The following is a 22,129-nucleotide window of genomic DNA, read 5'->3' on the forward strand; positions in this document are numbered from 1 at the left end:
GCACACCCAAAAACTTAAACAGTAATTAGATTCAGGCTTAATTGTCTATACTCAGTAGGGAAGTGTTTTCCCTTTCTAATACACTTTGAGATTTCAAAAATGTTTGTTCCGAACTAGCGTGTAAGAGAGCTTGTGGATGGTTGACCTTAGTTGGCTACCAGATGCCCACCCACTCACTCTATCACTCCCCTATCCCTGTCCCTCTATCACAGGACAGAGAAAATAGATGAAAAAACTAGGTCAAGATAAAGATGGGGAGATCACTTACCAATTACTGTCACAGGCAAATCAGACTCAACTGGGGGAAAATTCATTATTCTCTCCTCTATCTTCGCCCTCCCTGAGCAGCACAGAAGAGATGGGGAATGTGGGGCTGTGGTTGGTCCATACCAGTTCTTCTCTGCTGCTCCTTTCTCCTCACACTTTTCCCTGCTCCAGTCTGGGTCTTCCACGAGCTGCTCCAGTGTGGGTCCTCTCCATGGGCTGCAATTACTTCAGGGAATATCCATCTGCTCTTGTGTGGGGTCCTCCACAGGCTACAATGTGGATATGTGCTCTAGCGTGGTCCTCCATGGGCTGCAGTGGAATCTCTGGTACATCGCCTGGAGCACCTCCTCCTTCTCTGACCTTGGTGTTCACAGGTCTGTTTTTCACACTTTTTTTCCTCAATCCTCACTGCTTGTGTGGTATTTTGCCCCTTCTTACATACGTTTTCACAGACACGCCACCAGCTTTGCTGATGGGCTCAGCTGTGTCCTGCAGTGGGTCCATTGGGGAGCTGCCTGGAATCAGCTGCATCCAGCATGGGGCAGCCCCTGGCCTCTCATCACAGAGCCCCACTACCAAAACCTTGACACCTGCACCCAGTGCACACCTGAAATACACACATTACAGAGCCTCAGTTTAACTGACTGCCTAGAAATTGATTGATTTCTTGAATTGTGAGATTTTCATATCCCTCCTAAAACTCTAGCAATTCTTTCAGTGATATACTGCTAAACTCTGAATTTACTTATTAGTTACATGTCCAAGCCCTTTCTGAATCCTTCTAAACTAGTTCAACAAGGTAATTGAACTTCATCTTATCAGTTTTAATTTGCCACTTTTAAATTTCATAGAATTCTTTCTATTATTATGAAAGAATTAATAGCTTTTCTTTAAATAAAAATAGTTATTTTTCGAATAAAGTATAGCAGAACACTAGCAAAAAGAGCATGATGCTTGAATATTTGAGTATTATAGGAAAATATATACTAGGTCAACGGAAAAAGTTTGAAGTAGGAAGGATTAAAAAGGAATCTATTACAATTTTAATTATTCTGGACTATATAACTTTCTAATATAATGCTGGAAAAATAGTTAGAACATATCTGCAAAAAGACAGAAATGCAAAGAGTGAGTCATTATTTCTCCCACCAAAATTCATTAATAAGTGTGAGTAGTGACTTGATTGACGTCATGAGCAATCGCGCAATCCAATTAATCAGAATTCTTTTGGAGCATATTTGATCCTCTCTTGGATTAGCTACTATTGCTCCTTGACTTTTTAGTCTTTGGTGTTCCTGGAACTTGCTGTTCAGACATGGACTGTTCTGCTCGAAGGTCAGAAAGGCAAGGAATAGAATAGAATAGGATGGGCGCATAGAATATGGATGTGAGAAAAGGCCACAGCATTGAAGAGTTAAAGGAAAACTGGTTGTGCTCTGACAGTTAACAGAGCAGTCAGAAATATATAATCACGGAAATATTATTGATGTGATCCATCAGATTAGATATAGGTCTCTCAGATCTTCAGAAATTTAAATTCATATGTACAATGTATATAGTAGGTTTTTACTCTCATAAATATTCTGGTGTACCCATTTTAAAATATTCTCCTTTTTTAGTGTGAAACTTCACTTTTGTCATTCTTCTAGCTAAACAAGAAATAAAAATCAAAAAAAAACCTGAAAACCCACTCCAAAAGTATATTGGAACCTAAGGAAATTAGGGTGTCTCTGCAAATGAAGAAATACTCTTGTAAGATCTGTACAAGAAATAAATAGTAATATGTACTAACAAAGGTTTATAGCTGTTTTACATGGGAATCAGTTTATTTTTACTGGAGTCATGGTAAAGCATAAAATTCATTCATTTGTTCTAGGAGTTCTGCAGTGAAATTTGTCTTTCACCATCAGACAGTTTTGTAGGTTGATATGTTAGACATTGTGTTTCTCAACTTTGGCAACCTCTGGATTTCTTTAGTATTGTCCTCTGAGCTTTGTTTTGTTCCCCCTCCCCTCAACTAGAGGCTCCGGGAGATATTGTTGCAGACTTTCAATGCTTAAAGGGGCTTATGAGAAAGACAGGGACAGACTTTTTAGTAGGGCCTGTAGCAACAGAGGAGTGGTAATGGTTTTAAACTAAAAGAAGGTAGATTCGGACTAGGTATAAGAAAGAAATTTTTTACAATGAGGGCAGTGAAACAGTGGAAAAGGTTGCCCAGAGAGGTTGTAGATGCCCCATCCCCAGAAATACTCAAGGCCAGGCTGGAAGAGGCTCTGAGCAACCTGATCTAGTGAAAGAAGTCCCTGTTCATTGCAGGAGAGTTGGACTAGATGACCTTTAAAGGTCCCTTCCAACCCAAACCATTCTATGCTTCTATGATTTTGTTTAACCTAAGGACTGTGAGAAAGAACTGTCTCTACAGAGATTAGAGCTTTACAAACAAGTCTGAATCCTGCTGTCTTGTTCTTTGGACCTGTTCCTGCACTGGGACAACACCACTTTTCTTTTGGTGTGTGTTGTGAGAATAAGCATGTTAGAATTGCAAGGTCCTCTCTCTTGTGGTATTTGTGTTCACCCAGGTATGTTACTTAGATCAGGTGAAAGAGGCTATTATCACATAGAATAATTTGAATCTGACATAGTATGTCTCATGGACAATTAACGATTGGATCTGACTGCCCAGAGAGGCTGGACTGTCTCCATCCTTGTAGATTTTCAAGACTTAACTGTTATACAGTTAAGTATAAACTTAAATGAGCAAGTTAAGCAATCTGGTCTGACCTCAGACCTGAGCCTGCTTTGAAAAAGAGGCTGGAATAGAGATCTCCTGTGGTCACTTCCAACCTGAATTATCCTGTTATCTTGTGTTGTGGAATGAATATTTTGGGATATCCAGGCAATCATTTTGCAGTAACATTCATCTGTATTTTTTGTATTTTCAATAGGACAAGTTTTCTAATAAGTTATTTGGGAAGATTAATGTAATTTTGGTAAACTGCATGGGAAAGCCAAAACAAGAGTGGAAAAAAAATCTGCTTCCTTCCCATGTGGCATTCATCCTAGTTTACAGTGGACACTGAGAGAGTAAAATATGCTAAAAAAGATTAGAGCTGAATCTCAAGCATTAGGCTGTGGAATTTGATATAGAAATCCAACAGCATGAGATATACTTCAGACTGAATGACCTGTATGACTCTGTGTGTGGAATATGGACTATTCAATTTTAGGGAAGGAGGAGAAGCATTGGGTTAATATGTTCTGGGCTACTTTAAAGGTGCATGGTCTTATTCAAAAGCAAAGATATATGTAGATAACAGCTGGAGGTAACTTTATTTTTTAACGTAAATTAATTTCTTAACTCCTTCATGAACATAAAAGCACCACTGATGTTTAAATAATGTATTTACTATCATAAATGTCAACAGAGATCTTAGTAGTGAAATGCATACTTTAATTTTTAAAAGCATATTACCTTGCCTTTCCTAGCTTTTCTGTTGACTACCTTTTATGACTGACTGCTACTGCTACTTAACTAGTTTTCAGTGCTTTTGGAACTTTCAACTGGTAGATGCTTAGTTTGCTGTTCAGAGATCATCATGTCTGATGAATTATTATGGAAGAGACACAAGAAAAAAAGACAAAACAGACTGAATGGGAAACGGACGTTAGATTTTGTATTGTCATGAAAGAGGGCAACCAGAAATATGCCAATAGGGAAATATGTAATTTTAATGTGGCAGTCAGAATCTGGGATGCCAAATTGGATACACTGAACATTTATAATTCATACATTATTAAGTAATCATATCTTCTCTTTGATATCTCAGTATTCAAAATAAGAAAATGCCATGACATGTACAAGTAAGGGGATAGGGTCCTCAGAAACAAATATTTGATGAGTATTAGAAGACAAAAATAAAACTGTGCCTAGAAAAAATACTGAAGAAACCTTTTATTTCAGTCAACCAGATGATGATCACAACAAATGCAGAAGCAAATTGAGTGAGAAGAGTATGCTTTTATCTTAGAAAATGCAAATAAGCAATCCCTTCTGCTGAGGGCATGTATGATTTTTTTTTTTTTTCCCCAATAATCAGAGCTAGCGGGGAAAATGTTAAACAAGAATTTGGCAGGCAAAAGACCTGATTTCACTAAATTTGAAATTGAATCAGTGTGACATGAGGCTAGTCAGATGTTAAACCTAGTCATCTGCTACTTAGAAAATGAATAGAAGCATATATGAATACACAAACGCACAGACAGGACTCCACCAGCTAATTATGAATTCATCAATATGTAGTCCAACAAGACCAAGCCCCAACAGTACCTTACTAAGTTTAAGTCATATTTATTTGGTAAGTATTAAATGGTAGTGTCTGCATAAGTAATATATAATAAGTTACTGGACATAATAGCAAATAACACAAATGGTAGGAGGATTGTATTTAGTTTAATGGGAGAAATCCACTGGTTATGCAGTTTCATTTGTTTATGTAATATGGATTTTAAGAATAATATTCTCTGAAGATTATAAAGTTGCATATGTATCACTGAGACCAAAATTTCATAGTGAAAAAAAGAAAACTTACATTAATATTATGAAAGCAAAATTTATAATTAGCAATATTTTATCTGTGCTTTGGATATATAAGATACTTCAATTTCCTGAAACAGCTAAATATGGAATAATATTTCTACTGTCTTCAGAAAGACTTTATCTGTGGGGAAGATTCTCAGTGGAGGTATAAAAAAGTTCATTTTACCTACTTCTATTTTATACTTGGCATATTCCTTATTATGCCTATTCTTTTTCAGAATCCATGTTCTCCATTTGACATTAAGAGTAAACAGTTCTTTGGAAATCAAACTAAAAGTGAGAATGGATGGACTTTGACACTTTAATTTTACAATCAAAGTTATAATAAGTTGACATGTTGACATGTTTTAAATTTCTGCATTATTTTATATAAATTAGGGATAAATATTTCTTACACCTTTCAGATTAGCCGACAACTCTTCTTATTGTATAACTCCTGAGTTAATCAAAAGTTTACTGAGAACAAGTGAAAGACTACTATGCACTTAAAAGATATTTTGGTGAATCTCCTTGTATATTATCCAACCCAAACTGAAATATTCTAGATGAACTGTATTTTCTTTGGAAATCAGTAACAGACTGTATAAAAGCTAGAATTTTGCAAACCTGAAAAAAAAAGGCTTTAAAATACATTTTTTAAAATTTACATATTTAAAAGGTTAATCAATGCTTTGTCAAACAGCAGTTATCTAAGATACACAGGCAATGAGGAAATGCTGTAATCTTATTTATCACACTACAATCTCAAGTAAACAATTTATCTAGGAGCACTTTTGTATGACTAATCAAGACTGCTTTCTGTAATTTTAACTTTGTAATTATGAAAAGATTGCTCTAATTTGATCCTGCAGTTGGGAGCTTGTCTTTCCTTAAGGGCTTGTGAGTTTAAAGTCCAGCATGCAGCTAAAAGTTCACTTGATATATGATCAAAAGTTTTAAAAGTTCACTTGATATATGATCAAAAGTTTATCCCAAGGATCACAGTAAAAGCAGAAAACAAATGATTGATAGAACTTCAGAAATTTCCAGTCAGAACCCTTAAAAGCTTGGAAACCACAAATCTAAGATGATTTTTTATTTTTAAATGATGATATAGAGGATTAAAAAAAGAGAGTGAGAGAGATTATAATTACTTTTGGAGTTAGTCTTTTAAAATCTACTTTAAAAAAAGGAAGATAGAGATTCAATTGTTCACTGCTGTATGCACACTTTTTTGTGAATCTACAGCATGTGCTAAAATATCATAACTCATAGGAAGAAGAGACAAAGTGACACATGCTTTAAATGGCATATTTGAAAGAAAAGAATTATGTAATTTTCAGTCACCTATTTAACAAAAAAATATTACTATAGATTTTCATATAGATTCAAACATAATCAACACTTCTTAGAATTTATTTACTATATTTTAATTAATGGTGACAGAATATTTAGAAGTTCCTGCAGACATAAGAAAATATTTTGTTGCAGACTCCATTTGACCCTTCACATTACTGAAAAATCATATAAAGATGGAGTCAGAGAACCTCCCCACACATGACACAGGTTCCTTCAAAACTAGTCTCTCAGCTGGAAACAGACATCCTTTAGTCATCTCATCTGTACATTGGGAAATTTTCTGCACTTGCATCCTGAGTACTTAGAGACATCTGAGGACTGAAATAAAGTCTGTCTTATTTTGCAAAGAAGTGTTAACAACTAAAAATATAACAGTGAATATAACAGTTGTTATTACTAATCCACTCACAATATTACTAACACTCGTACTCCAAGTAACTAATTAGTACAGAAAAATCTTATTGATAATACAGTTAAAATTGTACAGACACTTCCTAGAATCTACCTCTTTTCTCTGGTGGTGTTCTCACCCTTCTGATGTCCCTCTGGATCCTCAACAGCTTTGGTTTTCCTCAGGAGGATGAAGATGGCACCAGGAGGTAGTTATGGTAAACAAACAGCAGGATGAATGGTGATGATGGAGATTTTCTTCTCCTCAGTCTTGGGTCTACTTGTGGTTATTTATACACATATCTTTAATCATATCTCATACCCCCTTTTCTCTGGCTCCCAGTTACCAAGTGTTGCTGTTCTCTATTCACTCTTACACAGTGAGGTGATTACAAAAACATTGCCAGATTCACATTACTGAAACTACTTTACAAAGCATCATAACTTTGCATGCAAATAATATCTGAATTCTAAATATGTATGATGTCTCCACATGATATATCATCTTTAATTTCACCATATTTACTGCTGGAGTTTCAGAATTTCTATAGACAAGAAATTTTTCAGGAAGAACATCTGATCTTTCTAATGTAGAAGAGCTGAATGAATAAAAATATGTCTCAACCTTTTCACGCACTCCCAGAATTATCTGTAGTTTTTGGGTATCCACCCAGCTAATTTCATATTTCACACAGCTTTGAAGTCTACTAGGTGGACACATAATGTGAGCATAAGGTACTTGACAAGCTTGCTAAGACACCAGCAAGAACAAAGCAAACATATGCATTAAGGTGCAGTGCATTAATTTACAAATTTGTATCACTGTTGTATGTTAGATAGCACTCTGTAGCTGAACTGCAGCATCTCAATCAAATATTCCAGGAGAACATTACAATTCAAAATTTATTTTTTTTGAGAGTTGAGACAGAAAGAAGTGTATTTCAATCTTAGAATTCTGTAGATACTGTCTTTTAGTTCCCATGGTTTCTTGCCACAGGAGCCAGTACCAGTTGCTTATGGGATCTCTGTGTATTTCAGGGAACACTAAATGAGCCAATTCCAAAACCAAAAAAGGGAAAGAGGATAAGGACTGGGTGAATGAAAATCCCACCAAAAAAAAAAAAAGCCCACCTGTCCTAGTATAAATTTCTTCTGCCAAAGTGGTAGACTATAAAGGGGTGATTGAAGTGCCTAACATAACATGTAGGCACATCTAGAATCCCTAAGGGATCCTGCCTGGCCTCCAGCTCTCTAGAAGAACGTGGGTCTCATGTTGGTCCAATGTCATATCCACCAGCTCTGAGCTGATGTCTCAAATACCTCATGGTGTCTAAAATAGAAGTAGAGAGACACCTGAATCACTCCATTAGGTATTTTAAATTTGAAAAAAGTTAATGCAAATTGAATGAAATATGCAAATGGAATGTAAGAGAGAAAATTGCTGTAGATAAAAAACCCCCCTCAGCTAATACAGGAAATTTGAACTTTAAATGTGTTTAATATGCAGATGATACCAGCTTAAGGAGATGACTGCTTGTTTTGCATAAGTGACCCACCTAAAGTTTTGCTTTTACCAGGGTACTCTCTTTAAGTTAGTCATTTAGTTGTGACTGGGCTGAATAAATGACAATCAGACCTGTGCACATATATTATCTTACAGGCATTTTGCTGCTAACCCAACATCTCTCTCCTGCAGTTATTATGTACTTGCTATGTTTCATTTTAAATAGCAAAAAAAAACTATTCTAGCTAACATTTATGACTTTTTGTAGAGTTTTACATACAAATGAGACTTAAGCTCTGAGGTCAATGTACTATAGTACCCAATGAATAATACTCAAGTATTAGGTTAATTCAATTGTCTGAGCAAATTACATTACATTCCCTTTGGAAAATTTATAGTATTTTACTAAGTGATATTTCCATGTTGTTGTATTTTTACTTATTAAAAATTTTAATTAATTTTGCATCCATTAAACCACAAATAAAACCTCTTCATTTTTGTCATATAAATTTAAGCATAGCAACAAAATTAAAGAAACAACTTGAACCTTTCTGAGTAAATGCAGCATAATGATAGTGATAAAAGGCATACCCCAAAAGCTAAATGGTATCAAATGACTAATAATGATCTGTTTTCCATGAGGAGCTGTAATGCTTGCCACGCTAGTAACATATGTTTTCATCTTAAAAATCCCCTACCCATCTAAGCTGTGCATGTGCATCACTCATAAAATTAAATAATTTGAGATAAATGCATATTTCTTTTCTGCTGGATATGTGTTTATACCCACAATTCCCTCAAATCATTGAGTAGCTAAATAGATACCAACTGGACCTGCTGTCTGCTGAAAATTAAAGTTTTATTCAAATTATTGGCTTGCTTTTATGTTAGGTCAGCTTACTTTCAAGTGATAATACTTACCAATGAATTAATATATCTACTGGTTTATGAATAAGCTAATGGGAAAATTGCACTGATATTGATTTGTCAAACAATTATGCATATGCCCATTTGGGAGAGGTAAGTATTTTATTAATTTGCTTTATTGTTAGAACAAAAATATAATCAAATAAAAATGCATTTCCTAAATCCTAAATAATCTGTTAATAGTTCTCCATCTTTGAGTATTAATATAAATTCTTTAATCTAGTCTTGTTTTAATGACATTATTCACGAAGATGCCAATGACAAAACAAAGAATAGGTTTCTGGATACACACACTGATGACTTGCTGCATGTATATAGATCTGTATATATACCTCTTTAAGTGTCGTTGTTACTTTTGTTCATGTTTTTAAATTTTCTAGTCATTATGCTGTGAGTAATATATCTTATCATTTGGCTTTCACACCTGTCATGATTGTAACCAGTAGCATATATTGGTTATTGCACTGTCTTTAACAATGGTTTCAGTAAAGGCATGGCGTAATGAATGAATATTCCCTGCAAAAAAAGAGACAGGTTATTGTGGTTTTTTTTTTCCAAAGATTGCTTAAGGAACAACATCAATATAACAGCCATTAATTTAGAGTATCTGTTAAGGACACCCAGTAGATGGTCATCAGAGAACAATATAAAAATTTTATGATCTCCACAGCAAATGAGTCTCATGGTAAATTACTGCTAGACTATATAGAACTCATCTAAAGGTATCTTAACATTAAAAATAAATAAAACATTAAAATAAATGCTAATATTGCAACTATAATAATTTTTCAGGAGATAATTTCCTGACCTTTCGAATTCTGGGCTTCTCATCACTCTCTGTCCTTCCTTCTGGTGAGACCAGAAATACTGATAATGGCAGAACATAACTTATCAGTTCATTTCAGAACAAGACTGAGACTGATTTTCAGTACAAGCAGCAGAAAATGTATTAAAGCAACATTAAACTCCATTGGTGTTTGCAGTACTTATATCAACCAAAATTAAAACTCTATACCTTTTCTTCCAGTAAAAAATATCAGTGTTTACATCTTGTTTTTAAGTGTCCACAAGACCAACCTATGAATTGGGTGTTCTGGAGACCTATAAAGATGTATTACAAAATCAAATGTCTCTGTGAATCTTATTTAATACACAGCTGTTTTACAGTAGTTTAATAAATTAGTGAAGAGTTTTGGAGGTTGTTTGTGTGTGTCTACAATAAATTTCATATTTCATACGTAACAGTAAATCAAAACATGATAATGAATGTATGTATGAAAAAAATAGAAATGGTGGATTTATTCTAAGAATGAAAAGGGTAAAGGTAAATCTTGAGCAACCTCAACTAACTCTCATATTAAGCCTACTTTGAGCAGGAAGTTGGACTATCTGACCTCCACAGGTCCCTTCTGACCTAAATTTTTCTATAATTCTAAATCAAAAGTATTAAGTAAAAACAGGGCTCAGCTACAAACACATGAAACCAATTTAATATTAATCATTAATAAAATAAATCATCCTAATCTTCTACACAATTTACCACACGTGGCTAACTGGGCTCCAAAGGTATGTCTAGATTTCACTGGTGAGTACACACAGCAAAACTATTTAACTTGTTCTTTATGTATTTTCAATAGGTAAATACTATGAATTTTGTTGGTCTTGTATGAACCCTGATGAGGTTATTCTCCTAGTATAGAGAAAGTAAGTGTTACCGTATGTACATCAAATGGAAAGAATGTGTAGAGCTGAGTATCTGTAGATCATATCAACAGTGCTATGAGTACACAAAAATTGTCCTTTCATTTGTGTCTCAAACATAGTGGTTTTAATGAAACAAAACAAAACCAGCCAAACAAGCAAAAAAACCTCCCAGCAGCCCTGTAATTCCTTGCAAGAGAGCTTTCTTTATGGATGTATGATTTCACAATGATGCTCTTTGGATTTCCTGTTTGAGTTGAAAGCAGAAGTATCTTCTCTGAAGCTAAAGTACGTAGTTTAAATAATCTTAAGTTCCCTCATTAAAGTGAATCATGGTCCCCTTTCTTTCACCATATTGCTGCAGAAAATTAATCCACTACAAATTTAACAGAAGTCTGTGTAAAGTACATAATGCAGTTGATGTTTGAACATAACCCTAAATAGTGTAAATTGGCTGATGGTTTGTGGGTTTTTTTCATCTACTGATAAACTGGACTATTTTTAAAGTCCAGTTTCAATATCTTACTATCATTTCTACTAAGTACAGTTTTCTCAAACCAATATACCTTACCTGGTTCCTTGTCCATGAAAGCCACTAAAACTTTATATTGATTCCTTAAACTATCATGTAAAAATAATTTTCTCAAGTAATACAAACTACATACTTTTAAGTCAGTTGCCCTTTCCATGATGAAATATTGTTTGGAACAGCAACCTGTCACACACTTTTATTTTCAGACAATTAACCATGAGTTGTGCTTTTTTGTTTCTCAGGTTAACAGGATTTCATCTTCCTCCACCTGTGACAAGTACAAAATCTGTATTTTCACTGCGCTTGACAAGTGACTTTGCAGTTAGTGCTCATGGGTTTAAAGTTTACTACGAAGGTAAGACATTCTTAATAAAAGATTCTGGATTTTTTTCTCTGATCTCTATACATAATAAAACCAAATGTCTGACAAAAATATATACAAATACACATTTATAACCTTATCCAAGTTACAATGTTTGCTTTTCATGCAGTGATTCAGACGCATAGACTCACATATGAAACCAAAGTATTTAAAACTCTAGCTTCTATAGTGCTATCCAGATACAAATGTTTTATGACCTTTACTTTAATAGAGCCAAGTTCTTTAAATTCTGAAAAACATAATCATAATATTTCTGGTCCTTCTATGGTACTTTTTTTCCAATTACTGCCAAGACATTACTAGTTACTCTTGAATTTCACTAGATAGTTGAATTTATATCTGCAGATTTTATGGAGGGATTCCTTGTCATACTTTTGCATAGGAAAAATGCTGACTCAGTTCTCTGAACTGACATAAAGCTAATTCCCTATTGCAGTTTTCACAATTGTCTACAGTTTTCACACAGACACTGAAGTAAATGAACATGTGTTCCTGAAGTCCAGAAGTTCATAGTATTGTATGTATGTTCCAGGAAGGACCTTGTTTGCGATCAAGCTCACTTTAATCATGTTTGAGGAGTTGGAATATATCATCCATCCATTTTTTTTTTATTTCTTGGCACTGGGACTATGAACTCTAACGTGTGTTTAGAGGATATAAACAGAAACGGTTGCTTTCTTTTTTTCTTTTGTTTTGTTGTTCTTTTTTTTCTTTTTTAAGTTGGTGTAAAGACACTTGACCTTTCTGCTTCCATTAACGTGTCTCAGTCAGCAAGCCAGAAGCTATAGTAAACTGCCTGGAGAAGCTCTGAGGCCATTGTTGTACCCTGCTCAGTTTCCTCTGCAACGGAAACTAATCTCTGAGAAAGTAACTAGTTGAGTAACACTTCGATAGCTAGGAAAATATCCAAAAACTGGTAATGCAATGAAGGGCTGCCATAGAAATACAGCCCAGAATCACTCTGTGGTAAAATGTCTTCAGCCATTGACATAGTTTACCTCGGGTATGATGCATTAGAATGCTATTTCATATAGAAATTCCCTCCTATATGTACTTCTGTCAAGATATGAAATGAAAAATGTAAAAGAATTTTCAGGCCTTTCTTGTTCCTTGAGTTATTATAGAAAATAAATGACGCAATTACACACACTTTTTTTTCTGGCTTGCACATAAGCAAGAGGTAATTTACAAAATAGAAATTCAAGCTGTGTGTAACTGGTTTTGGCTGGATTATAGCTACTTTGTAGTCTGTTAATTCAAGCTAAGTGTAACAATTGTTTTTGGCTAGATTATAGCTACTCTGTAGTCTGATAATTTTTCAAGTGTTCAGTAACTTTGTTCAGCAGTAGTGTTATTACAAAAATGTTATATAGAAATCTACTATGCAATTCCTATGGATTTTTAACTATGCAAAATATAGTATATACTTCTCATGCATGTTAGGAAAATATGTAGCATTTTTTATCATTGATTTGGTGCCATAAATTGGGAAGTTCAAATTCACTGTGTGTGGTATCAGCTGCTGTACTTATACATTGTTTGCCAAAAAGTTTTGCACTACTAATGCTAACAGATAGTGTACTATGTATTTCAGTTATGCTAAAGAATGATTAAACTTAAAATGGAAGATCACCAATAGAGTTCAGTTTACACATATGACTGACTCCTCACATAGTTCCTTTCTAGGCTAAAATAACATGCTGATTAATAGAACTCAAGCTCCTAAATCACTGACAAGTGTGGGAAAATTTTACCTCCAACCACAGAAATCAGCATTTTAGAGCAAAACATAAACTTGTTACCTTGATTTTGATAGTAATCTTTTTTGCATCTGAGGCTTTATTTTGTGAAATGAGGAATATTGAAAGAAGTTAGGCTAGACACCAGAGTTTTAGTTCACCGGAGTGCCCTTTCCCATGGCCAGATCTACCTTTTTAAGAGCTTCATCAAGGCAGCTTAATTCAGTGAGAGATTTTTTTTTTTTTTCAATTCCTGTTTTTCTCACTTCCTATGAAGATACCTGTCTTTATACCCAGCTAGCAAAGAAATGAAAACTCATTATGTTACATTCATTTCATGCATCATGCCTTGACATGAGAGAATAGATGTATTTAAGTGATAATCACATCAAGGCAATCTCCATTTCTGTTCTTGTACTCTTTGTGAATGTGTATAACCCTGCAATCAACATTTTCAGATATGGTTCTACCTAGTATCCAATTTTTAAAAATTTTGATTACCCAGTAGCTCCTTTTTAGCTTCCTGATGAAACATCTCCATACTTAGTACCCCTAAATATCAGACCACATACTTAAGTGCTTCATTATGGATTTGTAATTTGAAACCTAAGACAGAAATGATTAGCAACCTATCATTGCAATAAAGCAAAACGATAGACAGAGATAGCATGAGAGGGCAGGATGAGCAGTAGAGACGTGTATCTGAAGGGATTAGATCCAGGTGTGATTTGAAAAAGAAGGAACATACCTTTCATAATCAGTGATCATTTAAACTACTTTCCTTTGAAATGTTTGAAAATAGAGGACATAGATAGATGGTTATATGGGATGCAGTACTGTTCACTGTCTTTAAAACAAAACGAAACAAAACAACCCCAAATAAACATAGCCTACCAACATCTCTTTCTCTGATCTCCCATCCTCCTTGAGATATTTGCAGTTGACGTGAAAGTTGACAAGAAACTCCAGAGTACCTGAGAGAATCTGTGGGAAATCAACGAAGTACAAATCTACTATGGACTCTCTTGATCGTAACATAGAGGAACATATTAAATTTCTCATTTCCTGAGAATAAAAATGTGTATGAACAGATATAAAATTATATCATCAATAGAACTACTCTGCTAGGCCAGCATATGTAAGCCCCTGCAATTGCATCCAGTCAAACTAAGTACACAATAGACCACAGAAATACCCACTCTGGCCTCCTACCATCAATATCATAAGCCTCAGTCTGTACACTCAGTCCCTCCATCCTTCTCTCCTTCTCTCCTCTCCTTCTTTCTCTCCTTCTCACCTTCTTTCTTTCCTCAATGTCAAGTGGCATATTTGTGTTAGCTTTGGTACAGTTGTGCACATACTTCTTTATGTTCAGTTTCTTTATTATTTGGGAAAGAACACAGCTGAGAAATACGCCTCTCTACATAACACAATACCCCTGGAGAAAAAGGATTTCATGAGAGAAAACTGAAACAGATTACTCAAAAGAAAAAGACTTCAGTTAGAGTGACAACAGAAAATGGTGAGTTGCATTGAAAATTAAGGAGGGATTTTAAGAAAAAAACTTGAGCTACAATAATTACCTGCAGCAATTTATCATTTCAATACTGTCTAGCGACACAGCTTTGCTGGCTGGAGCGAGAAATGGGGGAGTTACAAGTCTGTGGATTCTGTGCCTGTTTTTTTCTGGAGAGGTTTCTGGAATCTTGGGGGTTTTTTAGCAGCTTTCAGGGTCTTTGTAACACGTATGGGTATTAATGTATGGAGGAGAAATGTTAAACTTAATCCCTTATTTGATAATTTAGGCCAAGTCACAGTGTAGCTGTGACCTTTTTATTTTACTTCTGACAAGATTATTTTGGTTTTGGAATAGAAGAATTTGATGCACTTTCCCATTTCATGTTGACCTAAGATACATAAGCAGCTTTATTCATTGAGAGCATAGGAGGGGAAACATAGCTGCTGAGAAAGCAAGCAACATAGCAGCTTAGCCCATACAGCAAGGGGCTTCAGTGAACCTAGTCCTGATTTGAACAGTGCTTCCTTTTGTTCTTCCTGGGTTATTTTACAGCTGTTAAACAGGTAGCTGACATTGTTAAAATCATTGACTTAATTAACAAATTTACTGCTAGAATTTATGGCAAACTTTATTCAAGGTAAATATGATAGACATTTTTGTGCTATTCCGTTGATCATGGGGAAGAAAAAAAGAACTTGATATATAGATTATTCCCATAGTGAAAACTCTGTCTTATATTGCTACACATCTTTTTAAAGCTGAATTATAAAACTGAATTATTAGACACTGTATAAATAATGAAATGGTCTTCATGTTTGTACTTCCGTGTAGGCAAGGAAGGAGAGGCAGTGGAGTGGCTCTGTATGTTAGGGAGTGTTTTGATTGTATATAGCTCAACGATTGTGATGACAAGGTCGACTGTTTATGAGTAAGTATGAGGAGGAAGGCAAACAAGGCAGATATCCTGCAGGGAATCTGTTATAGACCACCCAACCGGGACAAAGAGACAGAAGCATTCTACAAGCAACTGGCATAAGTCTCACAGTCGCAAGCCCTTGTTCTTGTGGGGGACTTCAACTTACTGGATGTCTGCTGGAAATATAACACAGCAGAGAGGAAACAGTCCTGGAGGTTCCCGGAGTGTGTGGAAGATAACTTCCTGACACAGCTGGTAAGGGAGCCTACCAGGGGAGGTGCCCTGCTTGACCTGCTGTTTACAAACAGAGAGGGTCTGGTGGGAGAAGTGATGGTCGGAGGCCATCTTGGGCTTAGAGACCATGAAAAGATATAATTCTCAATTCTTGGCCAAGTAAGGAGGGGGGTCAGCAAAACCACTACAATGGACTTCCGGAGGGCAGTCTTCAGCCTGTTCAGGACACTGGTTGAGAGGGACCTTTGGGAGAGGTCCCAAAGGGCAAAGTGGTCCAGGAAGGCTGGACATTCTTCAGGAAGGAAATCTTAAAGGCGCAGGAGCAGGCAGTCACCATGTGCCGTAAGAAGAGCCGTCGGGGAAGACAACCAGCCTGGCTGAATGGGGAGCTTTTGTTGGGACTTGCGAAAAAAAGGAGAGTTTATCACCTTTGGAAGAAGGGGCAGGCAACTGAAGAAGAGTACAAGGACCTCGTTAGGTCATGTAGAGAGGGAATTAGAAAGGCAAAAGCCCAGCTAGAGCTCAATCTGGCCACGGTCATAAGGGATAACAAAAAATGTTTTGACAAATATATTAACAACAAAAAGAGAGCCAAGGAGAATCTCCATCCTTTACTGGATGCAGGAGGGAAAATTGTCAGCAAGGATGAGGAAAAGGCTGAGGTACTTCATGCCTTCTTTGCCTCAGTCTTTAATAGCCAGACCAGGTATCCTCAGGGTATTCAGTCCCCTGAGCTGGAAGACAAGGATGGAGAGCAAAATAAACTCCCCATGATCCAGGAGGAAGCAGTTAACGACCTGCTATGCCACCTGGACATTCACAAGTCTATGGGGCCTGATGGCATCCACCCAAGGGTGTTGAAGGAGCTGGCGGAGGAGCTTGCCAAGCCGCTCTCCATCATTTATCAATGGTCCTGGTTAACAGGGGAGGTCCCGGACGAGTGGAGGCTTGCCAATGTGACGCCCATCTACAAGAAGGGCCGGAAGGAGGATCTGGGCAACTACAGGCCTGTCAGCCTGACCTCAGTGCCAGGGAAGATTATGGAGAGGTTCATCTTGAGGGCGCTCACGGGACACGTGCGGGATAACCAAGGGATCAGGCCCAGCCAGCATGGGTTCAGGAAAGGCAGGTCCTGCTTGACCAACCTGATCTCCTTCTATGACCAGGTGACCCGCCTAGTGGATGAGGGGAAGGCTGTGGATGTTGTCTACCTGGACTTTAGTAAAGCCTTCGACAATGTCTCCCACAGTATTCTTCTGGAGAAGCTGGCGACTCGTGGCTCAGACAGGTGTACTCTTTGCTGGGTAAAACCTGGCCGGATGGCCGAGCCCAGAGAGTTGTGGTGAACGGAGTTAAATCCAGTTGGCGGCCGGTCACAAGCAGAGTCCCCCAGGGCTCAGTTTTGGGGCCTGTCTTGTTTAATGTCTTTATTGATGATCTGGATGAGGGGATAGAGTGCACCTTCAGTAAGTTTGCAGATGACACCAAGTTGGGAGGGAGTGTTGATCTGCTCGAGGGCAGGAAGGCTCTGCAGAGGGATCTGGACAGGCTGGATCGATGGGCCCAGGCCAACTGTATGAGGTTCAACAAGGCCAAGTGCCGGGTCCTGCACTTGGGTCACCACAACCCCATGCAACGCTACAGGCTTGGGGACGAGTGGCTGGAAAGCTCCCCTGCAGAAAAGGACCTGGGGGTGTTGATTGACAGCCGGCTGAAGATGAGCCAGCAGTGGCCAAGAAGGCCAACGGCATCCTGGCCTGTATCAGAAACAGTGTGGCCAGCAGGAGTAGGGAGGTGATCGTGCCCCTGTACTCAGTGCTGGTGAGGCTGCACCTCGAATACTGTGTTCAGTTTTGGGCCCCTCACTACAAGAAGGACATTGAGGTGCTGGAGCGTGTCCAGAGAAGGGCGACAAAGCTGGTGAGGGGTCTGGAGCACAAGTCTGATGAGGAGTGGCTGAGGGAACTGGGGTTGTTGAGTCTGGAGAAGAGGAGGCTGAGGGGAGACCTCATCGCTCTCTACAACTACCTGAAAGGGGGTTGCAGAGAGGTGGGTGTTGGTCTCTTCTCCCAAGTGACAAGAGATAGGACTAGAGGAAATGGCCTCAAGTTGCACCAGGGAGGTTCAGGCTGGATATTAGGAAAAATTTCTTTGCTGAGAGAGTGGTGAGACACTGGAATAAGCTGCCCAGGGAAGTGGTGGAGTCACCCTCACTGGAAGCGTTCAAAGAATGTGTGTGTGGACGAGGCATTGTGGGACATGTTTTAGTGGGCATGGTGGTGTTGGTTGATGGTTGGACATGATGATCTTACAGGCCTTTTCCAACCTTAGTGATTCTGTGATTCTGTGGTGCTATAGGAATTCAGCAATTCTACTGAAATGCTTTTGAGAGGGGTTTGAGAGCAATGTTAAAAATGTCAAGACTGATCTCATCTTTATGGGTAATGGGGCGGGGGGGAAGAAAGAAGGGAGCAGATGGTGTTTATTAATGGAATAGGATTTCCATCTAGTGATTTCTAGGGACCTATCATGCATTTCTTTCAGCAATATTAAGAAAAATTGGTAGCTGATGTACAGGATTATCGAAGCATGCAGATCAGAAATACTAGTAGGACTTAAATGTGCCAGGATGTGGATGCTAAAAATAATTTTGGCAGTTGGTATAGAACTAGAGAATGTGAAGAAATAGGATAATCTATTTTTAGCTCTCCTGCACATTAGAATTCAGAAATATGGCTACATATAATCTAAATCTTGGATTTAGGTAGGGTTCATGAAGTACTAGCTGTATTAAGCTAATAATATCACTACTAACTTCATATAAAAATTTAAAGGAGTAGTAATGAATTATTGTTTAATATTGGAGTGGTCTTTATAAAAGTTCCACTCAAAAAGTGTTTGCCACGTTGGAGTTGTAAAAGCCACAGACTTTAATCTGTAAAGTTGTCACCAGGCTTACAACCTCAAAGATACTATAGTTTTTTTCTTTTCTGTTCAGATTTTGCCATAGCTACTTTGGGTATGGCTGCTCTCTCTGTCATAAGATTGCTTCAGCAAGTCCTTAATAAAAATGGAATTAAATTGAATTTGCCTAAATTTGCCTAGTGTTTCTGAATGAAAAGTCCAAATGAAAAGAAAAGAATATTTAAAGTAGAGAATGCTTAAATTACTTAAACAGAGATATTCATCATGGAAAGACCTTTTTTGAAAATGAAACATACTATATCTAACAAGGAAACACACTAAACATAAGAAGGCAATCTAAATTCTGAATTTTTGCTTCCATTCAACCTGTCGGATAACAAGGAAAAAAAAGGTGCTGGAATGTCTTTCTTTTGGCTGAATGTATGAGTATCTGCCACATGGTCTAGGAAGTCACAGAAAATTATCTAACATATCCTTCTGGTCTTGTAATACTAACTGCGGACGGAAAACATCCCAACAGTGCCTGTTCATAGACTTGTATCTACTATCCACAGCATGTGATGCAGAAATAAAACGGACATATATTCAGCTAAATAGAAAACATGAAAGTTACTTATCAGGCTTTGACTTTATTGTACCATTCTTCAAGACAGTCATTAACATGGTAGTAATTCTGAACTCCCTTGATACAGGGAAGGCAAAAAGCACATTACGATTTGCAATATTTTAAAATTAATTCAGGAAACGAAGCAGAGTTATCAAATCATAAGCAAAGTTCAGAGAAAAAATAAATAAATATGTAAGTTTTAAAATATGGTGCTAAGCAATGTTGCGAAGTGATTTTTTATATTGATGTGTTTGTAGTGTAACTCCACTAAGAGAAAGCTGCACAAATTTTATTCTGTGATTAACAACAGCAGAATATTATCCTGCTTTGGATCATATTATTGATACTTCAGCACCAGTCCAGACAAGAAAAAGCAAAACAAGAAGTCCATTCTATTGAAAGTTTCAAAATACTCAGATACTTTATCTGGTAAAACTATAGATCAATATTCTTTCCCACGTATCATACAGAAATGTATAGCCACATGACATCTTCCTAGCCAATGTTTTTTAAAAATATAAGTAACATTTCCAAAATACATTCTGTCAGTTAATACTTAACGTTGTCACTAAATAAAATAAGTATTGCCTGGGAAAATACTTTTTTTCTTCCAGTTGATCCAGTGCAGCCTGTGTGTCACGATACATCATTGCCTAAGGACTATCATGCTAATCCTAATGCCAGAAGTACTTGTAATGCTGTAGCACAGAAGAGAATCACTCTTTATGAAGCCAATACCAGGTTGCATTGGTGCTTATTAATTTTAAATATTTTAAATAACTATATGTTGTATTGTTCCCACCGTTCCTGTATAGATCCAGAGAGAGTAAGGAAGAATAGGCCTGTGGACTTAATCTGGTTAATTTTATTGCATTTCACATCATTTTCTTGATACTGCAATCATTAATTTGCATTTGGCAAACGAATAACTTCTGGAAACAAGTTCAGCTCTTAAAGACATCAAGATTTAAGAAATCTATCACTTTCTTTGATTCCACTGATCACTCTGACTCACTTAGAAGTAAGACTTCTTAACTCTGATTTTTAAACTTCCAGTCACTGGCTCTTGTTCTGCTTTTATCTGCTAAATTACAGAGCCCTTAGTATTAGTGTATGTTACTTCTTATGCTAGGTTCTTAAGTACTGCAATAAAATCACACACTTCAGAGTATTCTTTCTCTTTAATATGGGCTTTTAAAGTCTTAACATCAAGTATTTTGTTCCAAATCACAAATTATTTTCTGCTATTCTTCTGCGTTTTCCTCATTTTGTGAGTGTTGTGATGTCTGTGTGAAAAATGGGTCTGGTCAGTACACTCGTCTGGCTGAGCCCTGCATCTGATCACCACAATCTGTCCTATCTTCTTATTAAATCCTTTTTTTAACCCTCAGTGCAATCTCAGTCCATACCCTGTGTGTGTGTGAGGGCTTCAAGGGCTGAGTGCCAGCTACTGGAGTCAGACTGAGGGTGTAGGTGCCCCTTGACTGTGGTATCAGCTACTGGAGCAAGTGGGGTCTCAGTGTCAGCTACTGGGGTGGGTGGGGGTCTCAGCTGCCACTCACTGGGGTGGGAACTGTGTCCCAAAAACCAGCCACTGGGAAGAACTGGTGTGAGTGAAGCAAGTGAGGGGCTCAGCGCCAGCAGCTGGAGCAGGCCGTGTGCCTGCTGCTGGGAGAGTGTGGGGAGCAACTGTCTGTATCTTCTCCAAACCAGGTGTGCATGTGTCATTCACCAGTACACTTCCAGCTGGAGTCACCAGCAGGTAGGAGGTCCTGGATCTGGGATGAGGTATCCGGTGGGTGGAGAGTCCATGGTGGACAAGTGTGTGAGTGCTGCATGTTTGCTAGTAAGCATCAAGCTGGACCGGCCAGTAATTAGGGGACCCATGGGGCAGGTAAGAGGGCCGGGGATCTGGGCAGGGGTGCTGGGCGGGCAGAGGGGTCGTGCTGGTACTTGGGGGATCCGTGAATGTACACGTGCTTGTGAACCCAGACAGTCCCGCGTGCGTGCCTGCATGAGTGACCTCCTGTGTCTGCCAGCTGAACAGGGGACTTGGCTGCTGGTGCTTGTGTTTTATGCGAGTCCTGTAGGTCAGTGCTGTTGAAGGCAGTGCCTTGCCTGTGGCAGTCTGTAGCCAATTGTGTCGGTGTCTTGCGTATGTCTGTGTGTTTTGTTGGGATATATGCTCAGCTGTGCAGCTGGTTAAATCTGCAAATGGGAAAGCAGCAACGAGGTCCGTTTGCCTGAGTCAGACACCCCCAGGGTGGGCTCCTATGGCTGGGCAAGAGAAACGTCCAGGCCCCAGAGCTGCTGGAGGCAGTGGCCACTTATAACATCCCTTTACATCCTTAAATGTCATTTGGGTTCATCAAGCAGAATTTGCCCTTGGTAAGTCTGTGCTGACTATTCCCAGTTACCTTCATACTTCAGGTGTTGGAAAATGGATTACAAAAGTATGCTCTTCAGGCTAGTTCCAGGAACTGAGGTAAGGGTTACTAGTTTATAGTGCCTGTGGCCGTCCCTCTTGCTTTCATTAGGACAGCTGTATCAC

At 37.8% G+C, this 22,129-nt stretch overlaps 1 protein-coding gene across 3 annotated transcripts in view; it reads left to right on the forward strand.

Moving 5' to 3' along the window:
• The window catches only part of CSMD3 (CUB and Sushi multiple domains 3), a 731,455-nt gene that overhangs the window by 106,912 nt on the left and 602,414 nt on the right, over positions 1-22,129 (forward strand). For all 3 annotated transcript variants that reach the window (XM_059815714.1, XM_059815715.1, XM_059815716.1), the window contains exon 3: positions 11,499-11,611. In XM_059815714.1, coding sequence (XP_059671697.1) covers positions 11,499-11,611 — 113 coding nt within the window. The remainder of the gene's footprint in view (positions 1-11,498; positions 11,612-22,129) is intronic.

This window comes from Gavia stellata, chromosome 3 (genome assembly GCF_030936135.1).
Source record: "Gavia stellata isolate bGavSte3 chromosome 3, bGavSte3.hap2, whole genome shotgun sequence".
NCBI classification, from domain to species: domain Eukaryota; kingdom Metazoa; phylum Chordata; class Aves; order Gaviiformes; family Gaviidae; genus Gavia; species Gavia stellata.